Raw genomic sequence first — 18,875 nt, forward strand, 5'->3', positions numbered from 1 at the left:
TAATTACTATTTATAGGTCAGGAACATGAGTTAAAAATTCATCTGTAATTATTTCAGGATTAAAACAATCAAGGTCACAAAACAATACTTCAGCAACTGATCTAGATAGCTAATTCTTCGTAATCTTTTAAATACCACTTAGCATTCTTCATTCTAAAGGATGCTGGGTGTCATTTTTTTCCAGTTATTTCTATTAACTGTGATTCCAGAAGCATTTCAGTAAAATTATAAGATTCAAACAAAAGGCAGGGGTGAAATAAAACTTATTTTCACATTTACTTCAGAGACGTACATGGGACAGGAGTTGGCTCAAGTGAGGAGGAGAAAGGTTTTACGTATCTTTATGTAACTCACAATATTAAAACAAAGCACAATGTGCTTGGGAAACACACTCCTCTTCATGAAATTTTGCCATTGAGATAACTGTATCATTTAAAAATAATTCTGAAAACAGTGGAAAGCTGTTGAAGGGCATATATGTGTCAACTCTTTAGGAAACAGTGTGTATATAGTTTATGAAGTTGTTAGTTACCTACCCAAACGTAAAATAGCTTTTTCGCCTTCATGTTCCAGTTTTCTATCAATAGGTAACATATACACAACAGCATCTCAATTTGTTGCATTTATTTGAGTAAATATCTGGTAAATAAAGTCATTAATAAAACATTACAAAATTAAATACATTTAAAAAAGCTTGCCGGTATACATAAAGTCCACAAACATGTATTTCTTCTTTTTTAAAAAATAAAATTATGTTCAGAGCACCCTTGATATAAAATGCCAGACTAGCATCTACCAGCAGATGGTAGCTTGTGAAATATTACAGCAGTGTTTCTCAACCTTGGCAACTTTAAAATGTGTGGACTCCAACTCCCAGAATTCCTCAGCCAGCATGCTACCGTGTTTCCCCGAAAATAAGACCCTGTCTTATATTTTTTTTGAACCCTGAAATAAGCGCTTGGCCTTATTGCCATGCGCTCAAAAGCCCGATTGGGCTTATTATCAGGGGATGTCTTATTTTGGGGAAACAGGGCATTCGGTTGCTAAAGTTGAGAAACACTGCATTAGAACAAAGAATGTTTTCCTGAAGAGTTTGGGGAACAAGCTTTCATCTTTACAACCTAGATCACTTAGCCAACAACCAGCCAGCCAGCCAACCTACCAAATTGGATGTCAAAACAGGAAGCGATAGCTGGATATTCTTATTATAAGAAGGGGTGGGTTGACTTCAGAGGTGGGATTCACTTTCCTTCCCTACCGGTTCGCAAATGTGAGCGCACGCGCCACCTCTGTGCATGCGCACAGCCTTCTGCGCATGTGCAGTAGTTGCACGTTATGTCCGGGTGGGTGGGCGGAGCCTCCCGCGGTCACCGCTACCGGTTCGCGCGATCCGGAGGGAACCGGCTGAATCCCACCACTGGCTTGACTTCCATTTCCCCTCTTACCAAGATATCTATGGAGATAGTCTCTCTCCAGGACCTTCCCATAATGGTATTGACCTTTTTCTTGCTGTCTTACCAGACTCTTTAGCAGTAGGTTGATCAATCCTAACAGATCATAAAATGAAGAGAGATTATATCTGGCTGAGCCTCAAAGTTGGTAATAGTACCTTAAAAAATCAAGCCCTTGGACCCCAGTTTGCTTATGTGTTGCTTTGTGAATTGAGGCATTTGTTGCAATGCTTTAACAGTGGCAGCATCCCCACTGAACAAACTGCATCCCTCCCCTTCCCCCACCCCCTTGCCCGCAACACCACATTGGTTATAACTTCGGTTTATATTGTTACTTAGAGCACATTTCGTTTCCACCGATGTGAATCAATAGTAACACTCACTTGATAATTTATGTACACAAGCACAAGAACCTTAACATCCATGAGTCTGGTGTACAACTTAATGATCAAACTGGTTGTAAAGGAACAGCGTTTCCCTAGTAGTTTTACATCAGGCAGAATTACTGCCTAGGAAAGTCCCTCTAAAGTGGATGTTTTCCCATCTATCTTGATCATCCGCAGGTAGTAAAAGCAGCATCCGTAACGTTGCTATTTGTGATAAAATAAAATCACACTTGAAAAAACTGCCTTAAACAGAAGGGGTTGGATTCTTTAAAATGTCAGAATTCAACCAAAAAAGAGAAAATTGCTTATAACGACCAAACTAGCAGGTGTCTTGTTTAATAGTTCCAGTTTATTGATCACTTCTCTCAAGAGGGCTCCATGTTCACTTATATACTCTTCTTTTGAGGAGGGCTCAGTTTCCTCATCCCTCTTATCCGAGTTAGAAGTTCTTTGATAAAATCCTAAAAAAAAAAAGGGGTGGGTGGGTGAAATCACTGATTAACAGTAAGTATCTTCAAGATGCAAGTATCTTCCACCCTCCACTGTTCTTACATATCAAATACAGGAAGTCCTTGACTTACGACCACAATTGAGCCCCTGTACTTTTGTTGCTAAGTGAGACATTTGTTAAGTGAATTCTGTCCCATTTTACGACTTTTCTTGTCTCAGTTGTTAGGTGAATCACTTCAGCTGTTAAGTTACTAACACGGTTGTTAAGCGAATCTGGTTTCCCTATTGACTTTGCTTGTCAGAAGGTTACCAAAGCAGACTGCTTGACCCCGCAACCATCATAAATATGAGTCAGTTACCAAGTGTCTGAATTCTGATCATGTGACAACGGGGATGCTGCCACGGTCACGAGTATGAAAAACAATCATCGGTCATTTTTTTCAATGCTATGATAGCGCAGTGGTTAGAATGCAGTACTGCAGGCTACTTCTGCTGCCTGCCAGCTGCCTGCAGTTCGATTCTTACTGACTCAAGGTTGACTCAGCCTTCCATCTTTCCGAGGTGAGTAAAATGAGGACCCAAATTGTTGGGGGCAATATGCTGACTCTGTAAACCTTTTAGAGAGGGCTATAAAGCACTGTGAAGTGGTATATAAGTCTAAGTGCTATTGCTAGTATAACTTTGAATGGTCACTAAATGAACTGTTGTAAATCCACGACTAGCTGCATCAGCCATTCAATTCTCTTCAAAACCCCTACATCAAGATACATCCAATAAAATCATCACTTTTGAATTCTAGACAACTAAAGCCATTGCTAGGTTTCTATAGCAGAGGGAGCCCATATAAAGTGTGAGGCTCTAAAGATATTAATTTTTTTTTACCATTCCAATCCACTTGCTTCGTTCAGTTGCAGCAGATGATTGCTACCATCATAGCAAAGGGCAATATTTTTCTCATGTAATTTTCAGACCACTTGCCTTATCAGTTTAATCCCCATTCAGCATATCCTCCCCATTCTCACTAAAACAGAGGTGTCAAACTCGATTTTACTGAGGGCCGCATCAGGGTGTGTTTGACCTTGGGGGGGGGGGGCACGGCCAGGGCGGATATGGCCAGCATGGGTCTGGCCAGCTCAACATCACCCGTGTTGTGGTGCCTGTGGTGGCCCAGGTTTTCGGCTGCAATGGCTTCCTGCTGCCCTCTGCCAGCAAAAACAGAGCTCAAGAGGTGGGATGTACAGGGGGAGAGGGAAGATGATATAGTCATCTTCTTGAAATCTTTTAAAGTGTTATTTTCCTGTGCTTTATGTTCCATGTGACACCTCAGTGAAGGACCAAACACGTGACTTATCTAAGGTTAACTGATCTTTATTCTGTACCTGCTTCTGTATTTGACAACTTGATTAATGTCAAAACAATATATTTTTATGCATAAACCTGGACTGCAACTCAGAGTCACTTTCTGTGAGAGGGGCAGCCATATAATTTGCTTCTAAGGATTTCTTTGACCGTCTTTGGCTTATGAATTGGCTTTCAAATCCCTCAATAACAATACAGTGGTCTGCATAAAACAGGGGTCCTCAAACTATGGCCCGCGGGCCGGATACAGCCCGCTGACACAATATATCCGGCCCGCACAGTGATGGGATTCAGCCCCACCCCCTGCCCTGCCCCCCGCCCCACCACTCCCACTCACTCCTCGCATGGCTGGCTTTTCGGCCGAAGAGGTTGTAGGAAAAAAAATGCCTTTAAAAGCCTCTGGAGATCCCAGCTTAGTTGCCTGATCATAAGAGGCTTCTAAAAGCATTTTTTTCTCTAACCTCTTAAGGTTGTAGAAAAAATGCTTTTAAAAGAAAAAAAAAAAAAAAAGGTGGCCAAGCCCACCCATCGTGACCCGATGGTGCAGTAGGTGTGCTGCTGCCACCACCGCCCGGATGGGAGAGGAGAAAGAGAGATGAAGGAGAGAAGGGGGGGGAAGAGAGATGAAGGAGAGAAAGGGGGGGGAAAGAGAGATGGAGAGAAAGCGAGATGAAGGAGAGAAAGAGGGGGGAGAAAGAGAGATGAAGGAGAGAAAGAGAGGGAGAGTGAAAGAAAGAGATGAAGAGATGAAAGAGACACACAGAGATACCTGTTTAAAAGAAAATACTGGGAGCCACAAAACCTGGGTGGGAGTAAGTGATTTGGAGTTGGCAATGCCCACCCAGGTTTAAGGTTGTATTTAAGTGTTTACATGTGTTTAAGGTTGAGTGTTTAAAGTTGCAGACCCCCGACCTACCCCATCCGATCGCTTCACCCTGCAGCCAGCCCTGTAGGCCTGCGCCCTCCTCCCACCTGGGCAGCAGCGGCCTACCTACCCCGGTTGTATCACCTTGCCCTGCAGCCGGCCCAAACGCCTGCTTTGGACTGCCTCCGACCGCTCTAGTAGGTCATTTTTATTTAATTAATTTAATTAAGTGCTGCAATTGGCATAAATGATGACTGCTCAAAAGTGCGACGACCTGTCAGAAATCACTTTTTTTAGCCCTCTGGGTAGTCCCTATGTGCATATGGGCTACTCAAAGGGCTGAAAAAGTTATTTTTGATGGGTCCTCGCACTTTTGACCAGTCCTTGCACTTACGACTGTCCTCACATTTTACGTTTTACACCCTATCTTTTCACCATGGTGAAGAGAAGTAGTTGTGAAATGAGTGACACGGTTGTTAAGAATGCTGCAATGGGCATAAATGTGAGGATGGTCATAAGTGTGAGGACCGGTCAAAAGTGTGAGGACCAGTCAGAAATGACTTTTTTCAGCCCTCTGAGTAGTCCCTATGCACATAGCCACGCCCACCCAGTCACATGACCAGCTAGCCACGCCCACCGGTCACATGACCACTAAGCCACACACCCCCAACTAAGCTACGCCCACAGAACTGGTTGTTAAAAAAATTGAATCCCACCACTGAATGGAATGGAGCAAGGTTTCTCTTCCCCACCCCCATTTGCCCTTGTAGGAGACATTTCTTTCCTGACAGAGAGATGGGAGGGAGAGAGCGAATGGAATGGAATGGAATGGAGCAAAGTTTCTCTTCCTCACCCCCATTTGCTCTTGTAAGAGCTGTCTCTTTCCTGACAGAGAGATGGGAGGGGGAGAGAGAATGGAATGGAATGGGATGGGATTCAGAAAGGTTTGTCTTCCCCACCCCCATTTGCTCTTCTAGGAGAGAGGGAGGGAGAGGGAGAGGGAGAGAGAGAGATGGATGAATGTCGATTGTAACCTCCTTGGGGCTGAGAAGAATTGCTGCAAAACTGAGTTTTCTGAAGTGGACCACTAGACTCGTAAACAACTTAAAAAATGATCTAGTAAAAAGAAAAGTCAACAAAAGCAAATAAAACACTCCCAGGAGGAAAACAAATTAAAGTTTCATTTGTGTGTATTATTTAATGGACTACTAAATTGGCAAAATGGACTGCTAAATTGGCCACGCCCACCCACCCACCCACATGACCACCAAGCCACGCCCACAGTCACATGGCCACCTAGCCACGCCCACCCAGTCACAAGGCCACCAAGCCATGCTCACCCAGTCACATGGGGGCCCCCACCACACCCACCTAGCTAGTCCGGCCCCCCAAAAGTCTGAGGGACCCTGAAGTGGCCCCCTGTTCAAAAAGTTTGATGACCCCTGGCATAAAGGAAAGGGCCTAGAGCAGGGGTGTTAAACTCAATTTCATTGAGGGCCACATCAGGTTTGTGTTTGATCTCAGGGGCCCGGGATGGGCATGGCCAGTTTGACATCACTTGTGTCGGGGGGCGCCTGTGGTGGCCTGAATGTCCTGCTAGTGAAAATGGACTCCCAAGCTCCGTTTTCAGCTGGGACGGCTTCCTGTAACCCTCTGCCAGGAAAACGGAGTTTGACACCCCTGGTCTAGAGAATATTCTCCAGTCCTAGGGAACATGCAGGAATGGTTGGAGTGACATTCTTGTTTAGAAGAGTGGAGTTCATGACAATCCTCCTTTTTTACCCCTTTAAAGTTACATTGTCTCAAAAGTGCTTTTTCCCCAAAAGGCAACCGGACTTATGCTATTCATCAGTTTAACTGATGAAGCTTCTTGAATGAGATGCGAAACGTCTTCTTCTTCTTCCTCAAAAAACAGTCCACTTGTCTTTTGGGGAAGAAAAAAAAAAGCACCTTTGAGACAATTATGACCTGAATGACTGGGAATCTCCATAGACATTAAGGCTGCTTTGTTTCTATCACATACTGTATATAGAGAGGTATATATGTTGAGATAAAATCAATTATTTCCTTCCGGTAGCTTCTGAAGAATCACCAAGGTCATTTAATCTACTGTAATTATGTCTAACTTTGCTAACTGAGGGCCAAGCTTAATTTTAGAGAGGAAAGGAAAAAATTTGAGCAACTTGGTAATTTTTGAAGAAACATGAAATTTTGAAGAAATGTGAACCTACTTCCTGTTTCTAGCCAACTAGGCACTGTGGTAATGTATTTTAAAACATGTGCATTGATTCCCATAATAAAGAACTGATTTCCCCAATCCTAGGTTTCATCTGAATAAATTAGAAGGCACTATCAAACATTTTCTGCTCAAATATTAATGGCACTTTCCTTAAAACGCCATCACTGAAATTTCACACTAAGCATAACTCTATTTTAGGTTGCTATCTGGAAAATGGAACTAAGTATTTATTAATAGCATCATTAGTTATAATAGCCAAACATTTCCTAGAGGCTTCTGATGCCAGGAGCTTCTCTTTCCAGGCAATAGAGCTATTTTAAGTGCCAATGGATCGAGACTTTGAAGTATCCAATAAAAGGTACAATTGTACATACTTTTTTAGATCAAAACACCAATTGTTGAAACATTGTCTTTTTTGGTCTGCTACTGGACTTTTATTTTACCATTTCCTTATTTGGAAAATGCCTAAATGCTGTGTACAACTGGCTTGCAAAGAATATCTTTCTCAAGACTAATGTTACGGGGACAGAAACTATTTTTAATTGTTGGCACCCACCAAGTTTACTCTTGAGATAAGGCATCCTTACATTCCCACCCCACCCCACCCAATTGCAGTGTTCACTTCTTGTAGAACATAAATCCAATGCATGTGAACAACAGAGATAAAGAGAGAATATCTTGTATGTTAAAAAGCTGGAGAATTAATGAAAGCCATGGAAAAACAACCCAACAGCAGGGTGTTTGTTTAGCAAGGGGTAAAGCTGGTGTGTAAATAGCCATGAAAGACATCCAAATACTTTGCACTGATGCTATAAGCAGCTGTACAACACATTTAAATCACTAATCTTAGAGAGTTGTCTCATGTAGTGTATCAGAGCTTTGATCTACTCTTATTGCCTACCTTAGCATTCACCATATAAACAGCACCAGGTGGGGAAGATTGTGGGTAGCAGAGAGCTGTGGTGGTGCAGTGGTTAGAATGTAGTACTGCAGGCTAACTCTGCATTCCACTGCCAGCAGTTCGGTCCTGACCAGCTCAAGGTTGACTCAGCCTTCCATCCTTCCAAGGTCAGTAAAATGAGGACCCAGATTGTTGGGGCCAATATGTCAACTCTGTAAGCTGTTCAGAGAGTGCTATAAAGCAGTGGTGAAATGTAAAATTTGTTACTACCGGTTCTGTGGGCGTGGCTTGGGGAAGGTAATATGATTGAGTGGGTGTGGCCAACTTTTTTTTTTTTTTTACTTTTAAAACCATTTTTTCTACAACCTCTTCGGCTGAAGAGGCTGTAAAAAAATGCTTTTAAAGTCTCTGACGATCCCAGCTGAGCTGCACGATCATCAGAGGCATTTTTTTTTACTTTTAAAAGCATTTTTTCGGCCAAAGACGTTGTAGAAAAAATGCTTTTAAAAATAAAAAAAAAAGCCTCTGATGATTGCACGGCCCAGCTGGGCAGTGGGGGGGAGGGGGCAGGGATTTTTGCTACTGATTCTCCGAACCACCCGCTTCCATCGCTACCGGATCGGGCGATCCGGTCTGAACTGGGAGCATTTCACCCCTGCTATAAAGGATTATGGAGCGGTATAAAATCCAGTCTATTGCTCTTGCTATTGTAACATTTCACTAAGGATTTAAACATAAACTTGTAGGCCAAATCATTTCCAAATGCAGAATGTATCAGATTTCTTCAGAATATCAGTGTTGTTACATAAGCTGCCCAAAAGCTGAACTATGGACTATTATTATGGAAGGAGTTTTGCCTCAAGATTAACAGGCAAAGATATTCAAAATACGCTACCACAACTAAGACTATTGCTATTGTGCTTCTACTGACAAAAATTACTGCCTATAAATCCTCAGCAGATTTAGCTCTTAGGAACTTTGGGGGAGGGGGTGACATATTCTGCCACATGGGTTTACAGGACATAAGCAGTTGTTTACATCAATGCAACTTTCCTGTAAGTTTTTTCTTCTCTGAATTCAGAAACCAAAACTGACAATTCATAATATGAGAACATCAGGCTTGTTGCCAGGAGCACAAACACAGTGGTATATATCTTTTTAAAAATAGCAAGTTTGTTTGTTTGTTTGTTTGTTTGTTTGTTTGATGTATTTGGCCATGCATCTCTCAAATGCAGCTAACACCTAAAAAGAATTTAATTTTTTTTTTTGAGTAAATTACAGCATAGATGCTAAAAACACAATTGGATTACCTCTAATAATTTGACTGTATTTTCCAGATGGTAATATAGAAATAAAGCCTTGGGGCAGTTCTGTGCATTATATTCCTGTAGTTGGAAGAAGCTTTCTAAACTTTGTTTCTGACAGAACAGAATAACAATCTATTGAATCAGATATTAAATTTCTTCCACCAAATCTTTCCAATATCTAGAAGAAGACATGGATTCATACCATGATTATGGTATTTTAAAAGGATTACTTACTATTTTCATCTAAGGGCATGCTATTTTTTTTCCCGAGAACTGAAAAATAAAGCATGGTCCAATAACATTTTCTAAGTGGGGAGGACCAGACTAAACAGGGAGGGAGAGAAGGAGGCAGAGAGATGTAGCGTATTTCTATCTCTATATCAGCAGATATCAAGTGTTTCAAGGTCATCCCTATTGTTCACATACAGCTGCTATAGTCACGCACACTTCAATTATCACTCACAACAAGGTTAAAAATCTGAAACAACTACTGTGTAAAAGCATTCTTGCAGAGAATAAGAATGGGACTAGACATAAGATTGATACTTATATTTTTAACATACAATAATTCAGCAATGCAAGATCCAGTTTTATAAAATTAAAAAATAGTTTTCAAGGTCAAATGATCTAATAAACTCTAGGAGTAGCCAACATAGGTGAATTGATTGCATTCTTTGTGGCAGCCATTAACAGTTCTTTTTTTAATGGCAGGAAAATACTGTAATAAAATCTCTAAAGGTTGTATGAACTTGCATTTAAATATATGTGTGTGTTTTTTCCTTCAAGATGATGAAGTACTTTTCCAATCCAAAGAATTAAAATAAATGAAGTTTATAAGCACTACCAAACAATACTATATCTGACTTTAACTCTAGAACCGTGATGGCGAACCGGTGGCACACAGTGCCCTTTCTGATGGCACGCGAGCCGTCGCCCCAGTTCAGCTCCGCCGTGCATGTGCACGTGCCTCCTACTAGCCAGCTGGTCTTTGGGTATCTGCTGCACATGCATGGGGGTAGGGTGCGTGCGTGGGGGTGGGGTGCATGCGGGGGGACATGCACACATGTGCAGGGGCGGGGCACATGCGGGGCCCCGTCTGTGCATGCACAGGCGGCGGGGCACATGCAGGGGTGCATGTGCATGCACGGGGGAAGGGCCGCATGCGCATTGTATTTGGGGGGTTCAGGCACGCACTTTGGGCACTCGGTCCGAAAAAGGATAGCTGTCACTACTCTACAAGTCTGTGTGAGTTGCATTTTTAAATTTTTAATTACATATAATAAACACTGAAAGTAATTATTTGATTATCTGTGTTGATCAGGATAGTTGGCATATATAACTGCTGCCTATACAGAAGACCATAGTAAGTTTTTACATGTAAAATAATATAAAATTTGTTTACCTCTGTAGGTTTGTAGCAATCTACAAGCGCTTCCTAGAAGTACAATAATAAAAGCATCAGTTATCTTTCATTCCTCTTTCACCTATATAAGAACTGGTTACTTCTGGATAGCTCACACATCTTTTCTAAGGGAAGCATATGCAAAACAGGCTTCTCTCATGGGTGTGAAAATCAATCATCAATCAAAAACTTAATACTTTGACCCATAATATTTTCCCTTGTCACTCATTGTTATAGCAGAAGTATGATAAGGGAAGCACTCCCCGTGTTAATATGTACTATTTTCCTGACCAATAGAAAGTGCCAGACAGACAGTGACACATTCTTGGAAACCCATACAGGTATGCCATCAAATCACGGGAATGCTAATCCTCATACCACAATTCATAGCTGTTACAGACTTAAATTTACCCTTTTTCATTGTGCTTTATTAATCTGCTCTCCAAACATTAAAAAGATGTCCTAGAAGACAGATAGCCTGAATTAAAGTGGGATTCAGTGCCATTCTCCCAAATCTCTTAAAAATTAAACTAACTTGTAATTTGAGGGCTCTCTCCTCTTCATTAGCAGCATCCAGAAGATCATCAATATCAATTTCTACATCTGGCATCTCTTCTTCCTAGAAAACAAGAAAGCTGGGTGAGAAATTCAACTGCGTTTAAGCTATATTTTTCACTTCCTTTTTAGTCAGCTCCAAAAAATTGAATGGCAGTTCATTCATTCTTTCTAATAATGTACTCACCCACACATACACACACCTTTTAAGCCACTCTCCTGACATTTGGCACCGGGCCAGGTTAGACTTGTAGCCAGCTGGCGACTCCTCTGCATATAAAAGAGAAGCAGGTGCCTAGCCCAGCGTTTTTTTTTTAAAAAAAAAACCAGTAACATGAGCTCTCTGGGCAGAAACCTGGGACATGCCATTTATCCTCTATTACTCCCATGCCAATTAGGCCAAGAGCTGGAAAATTGCACTTGAGCTTTGTAAAGTAGATGTCACGCATTCAGACTTGCATTGTTGGAATCTTTCTTTTGTTTATCCAGAGGAAACCAAGAGCAGTTTGTCAGCCTTCCAAGTAAACCAGAAAGGAAACAAGACTAGATAAGCTAATTCTACTTTATTGCAAGGCTACATTAACAGAATCTTGTAAATCTGAAGGTGCAACTTTCCCTGCCACTTTTAAATGGGTGATCAATTGGGGACAGTTCTGCCTAAGGTTTCTCTCTCTCTCTCTCTCTCTCTCTCTCTCTCTCTCTCTTTTTAGTCCTTGGGGGCTTCTCCCTTTCTTGTCTGATTGTTTCTTAGGCAGCATCTCTTCCCCTGGTTCCTCAAGGTTATTCACACAATCCATTACACCATTCTAAGTCTCCTGAAAGCTACATCACTACTTGCAAATGTGTACATGGGAAGAAGAGCAGACAAAAAGGAAGAAAGGCAACCTACTTAGGAGAACGAACTGCCTCTCTCTCCCCTCCCCAAGATGACGATGTCAGCTTCAGGAAAAATAAGTTACTTCCTATAATTGTATTCAGTATAATCAAGGGGGAACGAGATCTTGTGTGAAATTAAGCTGCTCTTAAAATAGAATCATACAGAAAGTGTACTCCAAGCACATTGCTGAAACAGATTCTATGATTCCATTATAGAAGTGGATGAGTGAGAAAAGTAATAATAGTTAACTCTTTGGTGCGCACATTGTCAAAACAAGGCCAAGAAAGCCAAACAAAACCTAGTTCCATTAAAGCAATAAAAATAAATAAATATTTTTCTGGTTACCAACAATCGTGGGAACCAATTCTTAGATTAATGTGATTTCTCCATGAATCTTCTAAGTTAATTTTTTTTTAACAAAGCTCTTTTTCACATTATTCTACTTTTAAGAACTAAGTACAGAGAATTACTTCCATTAAATTGTGGATTCTAAGTCCAAGCATCTCAGAAATTTGTTAGAAATATTTGCACTATTCTTTTTCTGAAGCTGATATGCCCAGGGACCAACTTCAAACACATGCCAATTCAATTTATAGCACATGAACAATTTAGAGAAAACATGTGGTAAAGTTCATCAGGATAGCTTAGAAGTAGACAAAAAATAAGTAAATAAAGAGGATGCTTAAATTTTACAACACGCAAGGTTATATAACAGCAACACCAATTTAATAGCAGGAAGGTCACTATAAGTTGCTGTAGACCAGGGGTGTCAAACTCACGGCGTCATGGCAGTATCACATGACGTGTCAAGACTTTTTCCCCCTTTCGCTAAACCAGGTAGGTGCGGGGCCAGCACTTGACGCAGTAGAGGTATCAAACTCAATTTCATTGAGGGCCACATCAGGGTTATATTTGACCTCGGGGGGCCGGGGTGGGCGTGGCCAGGTGGGCATGGTCAGCTCGATGTCACTCATGTTGGGGGCGCCTGTGGCGGCCAGAGCACTCTGCCAGAGAAAATGGGCTCCCGACCTCTGTTTTCAGCTGCCACAGCCTCCTGCAACCCTCTGTCAGCGAAAACGGAACTCGGGAGGGCCGCATGAGGCCCTCCTGAGCTCTGTTTTTGCTGAAAGAAGCACTGCGGGCTGGTCCTTTGCTGTTTCCAGGGTGGCCCTGTAGGCCAGATCTAAGTACACCATGGGCTGGATCCGGCCCCCGGGCCTTGAGTTTGACACTCCTGCTGTACAGCATATCAGCCTGATAATGCAAGTATGCCTTAGGTTAAATTACATTGGATAGTTTATTGCTTTTACTGAGATGTTACTCTTTTCTGACAGTAAAATGGTCTAAGAAATCTAGAGGTGGGTGTGACTATATATGGAAAATATTCTTAAAAGATTTATCAAGATACATCTTTTATAAATAACATTATTAGTCTTTAGTTTCTTTCTCATCCTGTCCTACATTTTGGGTTTCAATTTCTGTTTTCCATAACGCAACCAGAGATGTTTTCCTGTGACCACTCAGAAAACCCACTGACAATTTACAATCATTTCATAGAATAGTTGCTTCGGCTTTATTGGTGTTCACAAGGCTTCTGTAATGATACCCTTCCAAAATTGTATGCATCTATTTTTAGAAAGTAATGGTATTCAGACACAAATATAGACATTTGTTTAGCAAAGCAAGGTTTCTACTGTTTACATAGCACTCTGATTATTCATCTGACTGAAATCAAATACCTTCCTTCAATTAGCTTTCCTAAAACTTATCTAGGCCAAGAAATCAAATTAGTTTCATTCGCAGAATATTAACCATGACTTACATAGTGAAGTTGAGCATGCAACATTCAGGAGAAGCCCTGCTTCTGATTTAATGAATTTACCCCATAGGAAAGTCTGCTCAGATGGCAGCAGCCTTGCCGATACTGTTACATCTAATGAGCCAGCCTATATATGGACTTTGATTTACTAAAGAGCAAGCTTCACTGCATTGCTTAGTCATTTTTATACTCATAAATTGTTTATGTGGACTTTAGTATGGAGTTAAACTAGTATTGTCTAGCAGATGAGACTGGCAGAAGGCAGACTTTGGATGAGTCACGCCCAAAAGAAGTTCCCCCTATGTTGACATCTAAGACCTAAAATTAGAATCAGGTGCATCAGATCAAGTGCAAATTATAACAACATTAGAGATGATCAGGGAGGAACCTGACTAGGTGATTTAGACCTCAGATGTTGAGTTCTTTTTGTTGTTGACACCATCACCATGTCTAGACTGAAAAAGTTCTCTGAGACTTTCAGAAAGAAGTCTGGAAAAGGACTGAAAATGATTGTGAAACAATTGAACATCAATCATTAATTGTTCAGAAGATTATCTACAAGTGGAGAAGACTTCAAACAACTGCAAATTTGCCCAGATGAGGCCATTCTGACAAGTTCAGCTGGATAACTGATGCAGAAAGTAGTCGATAAGAACCACAGGATTTCATCATATTCGGGGTCTCTAATAATAATAACCTGACAGATTTAGATAAGAGATGATTATGGAAAAGTTAAAAGAGATTTCAAGCTCATCATTTTGGGGCAACTTGGCTAACATCAGAACCTGCAATAGCCATGATATATTGTCTTGCTTCTGACACAAATGTAACAACTCTGTAATGAACTGAATTGCTATGTCAAAACGAAGGGGGAAACCTGAGATTCCACTTTTTCAATACAAGCACACACAGAACATTACCTTGTCAACTGTTAGGCCAAAACCCAGAGATGACACAGCCAACTGAGTTCAGTTCTTTATTTGCTTACACCTAATGCACGGGTGTCATGTTGCCGTGACGTGACGTATCGTGATGTTTTTCCCCCGTCGCGGAGCTGGGGTGGGCGTGGCCTGCACATGACGCATCCAGCCTGTGGGCCGCCAGTTTCACACCAGTAATGGGTAGAACCTTGCCAAAATAAAGCTGTAACCTTCTAACCTATTAGATATATACTGAAGATTCTAGGAGGTGGCTATCTGGAATCTCTCCCCCTCCCCTCCCACATCTAGCTCAGGATTGTGCAGTCTCTCAGTCTGGGCCTCCTTCTGGAAAGGCTTTGTGTTGCCAAAATTCTCCCCCACTGACCTGCAGGTGCACATTCCATTACATCAACTTAATTCAGATCCATTGCTATACTGTATAGGTTTTAAGAAACCATTGAGAAACCACAGTGATACTGATATGATCCACAACCACAATTATCAAAAGAGGTTTATGAAAGCATTCTCTCCAATATCATAAATTGAAGTTCTACTTCAACTGATAAGAGCCTTAGTGGCGCAGCAGACTAAAGTGCTGTTAAGTAGCACCAGCTGCCTGCAATTACTGCAAGTTCAAATCTCACCAGGCTCAAGGTTGACTCAGCCTTCCATCCTTTTGAGGTAGGTAAAATGAGGACCCGGTTTGTGGGGGCAATAAGCTGACTTTGTATAAAAAGAACACCGCTTAGGGGAGGCCAAAAGCCCTACTAAACAGGTATATACAAAAGTATGAAGGCTATTGCTTAACGCATTGTAAGCCGCCCTGAGTCTCCGGAGAAGGGCAGCATATAAATCGAACCAATAAATAAATAAATAAATAAATAAATAAATAAATAAATAAATAAATAAATACCCATATTTAGCATTAAGGCCACTCTCTCCTTAATAATCCTGGACTTTGGGATTAAGAACGTCAAAAATTTCTGTGCATTAATCTTCTCTTTCCAAATGCTGCCCAGTTACTATGCAGCACCCCTGCTATTTGACACAAAATTTGCTAATACCTAATGCTGGGACTACAGCCAAACTCCATTGGTACTATCTGGCAACGGCAAAACTCCTGGAAGCATCCATTTAGCCATCAGTTCTAAAACCTTGCTCAGTACATGAATTTAATTTAAAGCATCCCTGACAGATGGCTGTCCAGCTGCAAATTGAGCACGTTCAGTGAAAGGGAACTCAGCAGCTCCCTTGGTAATTGACTTTACTACTGAAATACATGCTATAATAAAACATTTTGGAGGCATCACTTCCTAAATCTAAACACCAAACTAGTTGGCATATTTTTCAACTTTCTTCAACCATTGAGAATTTGTCTGCTCATTAAAATTAATGGTCCAGCCTGCCATCCTAAAAGCATTCCTACTTGACCCGTCCTGGGCTTTAAATTTGATTGGAAAAGGGTGCCTCAAAATTGCTGGACTATATAGTATCTTCCTGCAGCTCCTTAAAACAGCTGCCTCATTTCCATGGATTACATGATTGTTCTCTGCTGCTACTTTTCTCAAGAGAAAAAACTGCTGTTTCAAAGACATGCAGACAGAGCCTACATTCTTCTCCCTACTTTCTCCGAAACACTTTTTTAATCCGAATTTCTGCAGAAGGTCCAACTTCTATGAAGAAATAACACTTTGTTCAGTAGGATATACTAATCTATAGTATTACATATGAGACACAATATTATCAGCTTAACTGACAATGATGCAATACAGTTCTTCGTGTATACATTTTTCTAATACATTTTACTTGTCCCATTTACTATCTAAAAAAGGTTCTTGAAATCCCAGAATTCAGTAGATTTGATTCATCTGCAGTATCATTGCAAAGCCCAGCTTCAATTTTATTATACCATGAGATATATTTAATCCATATTTGTTAGATGTGTATGAAATCAGGATATTAAGGCGTATTAAGGCTAAAAACAAAGCACATAAATTTGGAATGTAAATGGTAAATTCATAATTATATAAATCACATCCCTAGATTCTTGTACTTATACACAACAGAATACAAAATAATTCAAAAATTGAACTACTAAAAACTCTAACTTCTTTGATCCTTCTCAGAACTGAAAAGAGCTAAGATGGTGTTTCTATCTAACATCTGGATAAAGTGTGTTTGTCAGCTTGAAAACACAATTATTTTCCCTTTCTTGCTGCAGAGAAAGACAGGGATTTTTATCTACATCCACTGTATGCTCTAAGTTACTACTTGGAGAGGGAAATGAATTCTCATGTGCTCTCCTATGTTAAACAGAGTTGCTCCACTGGCCTTGTAGAGAGCTCAAAAAAAAAAAAAAAAAGCCTGGACACTTTCTTGAAGGATTGATTACAATATTGTACTAGTGAATGAAAACAATCATCAGCTTGGGGTACTGTTGTGCCTTTTGCATTCAATAAGGAGGTGGACAAGATGATCTCCAAAATCCTTTTTAGATTCCATGTTGAGTGTGGTACTTAAAGGAAGGGGAAAAAAATAAAGGGCCTGATTGGCTTGAGACCCCTGTAAGTCAGTAGGAAGCATATTTTGGCATCTGTCAGAGATGCTTTAATCTAGATTCCTATACTTAGTTGGTATGGAACCTAGTGGTCCCTAGATTAATCTAGAATTCTAAGACCATTCCCGATGCAAAACAGGAAACAGAATTGAGAGTGGGAAGTGAAAACTTGTTCCTTTCCAACTTCTCTATCATAATATGTATTTTCTTGTTTAATTTATTTTCTGTTACCTTGAAGTGCCTACACTGGTTTAAAATCCACAACCTGCCTCTCTGTCTAGAGAGTCAAGATGATATTTGTTCTTTCGTTTCTATCACATTCAAGGACAGCTAAAATGTACTTAAGAGTTTCCTTTTCCAAGAAGTCAACAGCTATATGGATGTTAGCATGTCACAGTCTGACAGGCCCGATTATTCAACATGACAACTTGCGTAGAAGAGAAGGCCAAGTCTGTTAACAGAACCAACTAGACTTTTAAATAAATTGTACGAAAGTGTGTGGGGGGGTGCAATTTATATGCATTTATTAATGTTATTTTCCCAGATGGGAGGACAACCCTACTTCAAAAGAAGAGCTAGGAAATAGTGTTGCGCAAGAATGCCATGCAAGTTGGGGAGTTGATCATAGTTAAGCTGGGAAAGGGGGGAGGGGGAGGGGGAGAGAAACTGGGAGGGAGGAAACTGAGTAAAAATGAAGTAAGGGAAAAAGGTAACAAAGCAGGCATAGTAACGATGTGGAAGATACACAAGGAGGTTTAGTGGTATGCATCTCTTTTCCCCTGCTTAATGATTAGTCAAATCTAATCCTTTCCCATTATACCTATAGATTATAGTACTTAATTGAAAGAAGGTCATCCTCCTCAGCTGTAAGAAAGAGCCTTTGAATGCCTTACAGTAGAAGAATCTGGTTTTTGTATTTACTGTAGAAATATTGTGTTGAAATGTGGGTTTCATGTCTGACGGTTAATTAATGAAGAAAGCCCAATTCCATTAGTATGAAATTGCAGGAGGGAGAATTCATTTGAGAAGATGCTAAATGTGGCTTAGAAAATCAAGAATCAATGGTAGAACATTCAAGCACAAACTCTGTTCCAAATATCTTTAGGTAAAGGTAAAGGTTCCCTAGTACATATGTGCTAGTTGTTCCCTACTCTAGCGGGCAGTGCTCATCTCCGTTTCAAAGCCGAAGAGCCAGCGCTGTCCGAAGACGTCTTTGTGGTCATGTGGCCAGCATGACTAAACGCCAAAAGTGCACGGAACCCTGTTACCTTCCTGCCAAAGGTGGTCCCTATTTTTCTTGCATTTTTTACGTGCTTTTGAACTGCTAGTTGCAGAAGCTGGGACAAGTACCGGGAGTTCACTCCGTTACACGGCACTAGGGATTCGAATCACTGAACTGCTGACCTTTCGATCAACAAGCTCACCGTCTTAGCCACTGAGCCACCGCATCCCTTCCAAATAGCTTTAAAAGCCACCTAATAGTCATAAAGTTAATCTTAAAAGGAGGAAAGGAACCTAGTGATATGATTTACATACTGCGCTAAATCTAGGGTTGTTTAACTAAGGTTTATTAAATAAACTTTACTAGGCTGTTCTAAAATATACCATGCTGGTATGTTTTATTCCAGTTTAGTTGTCTAATCTGATGAAAAGAAGGACTGGGGTGACATGATAGCAGTATTCCAATATCTCAGGGGCTGCTACAAAGAAGAGGAAGTCAAGCTATTTTCCAAAGCACCTGAGGACAGGACAAGCAGCAACAGGTGGAAACTAATCAAGGAGAAAAG

The 18,875-nt window shown here is 40.8% G+C and overlaps 1 protein-coding gene across 1 annotated transcript in view; it reads right to left on the reverse strand.

Moving 5' to 3' along the window:
* Positions 1-627: 627 nt before the first annotated feature.
* Positions 628-18,875, reverse strand: part of PPP1R14C (protein phosphatase 1 regulatory inhibitor subunit 14C) — a 57,033-nt gene continuing 38,785 nt past the window's right edge. Inside the window, exons 2-4 of the mRNA XM_070951926.1 lie at positions 10,896-10,979; positions 10,361-10,393; positions 628-2,298 (exon numbers count right to left, since the gene is read on the reverse strand). Of these exons, the coding sequence (XP_070808027.1) occupies positions 2,224-2,298; positions 10,361-10,393; positions 10,896-10,979 (192 nt within the window). The 3' untranslated portion in view covers positions 628-2,223. The remainder of the gene's footprint in view (positions 2,299-10,360; positions 10,394-10,895; positions 10,980-18,875) is intronic.

This window comes from Pituophis catenifer, unplaced genomic scaffold, assembly GCF_029215685.1.
Source record: "Pituophis catenifer annectens isolate HBS135680 unplaced genomic scaffold, rPitCat1.0.hap2 SCAF_1, whole genome shotgun sequence".
Classification (NCBI taxonomy): Eukaryota; Metazoa; Chordata; class Lepidosauria; order Squamata; family Colubridae; genus Pituophis; species Pituophis catenifer.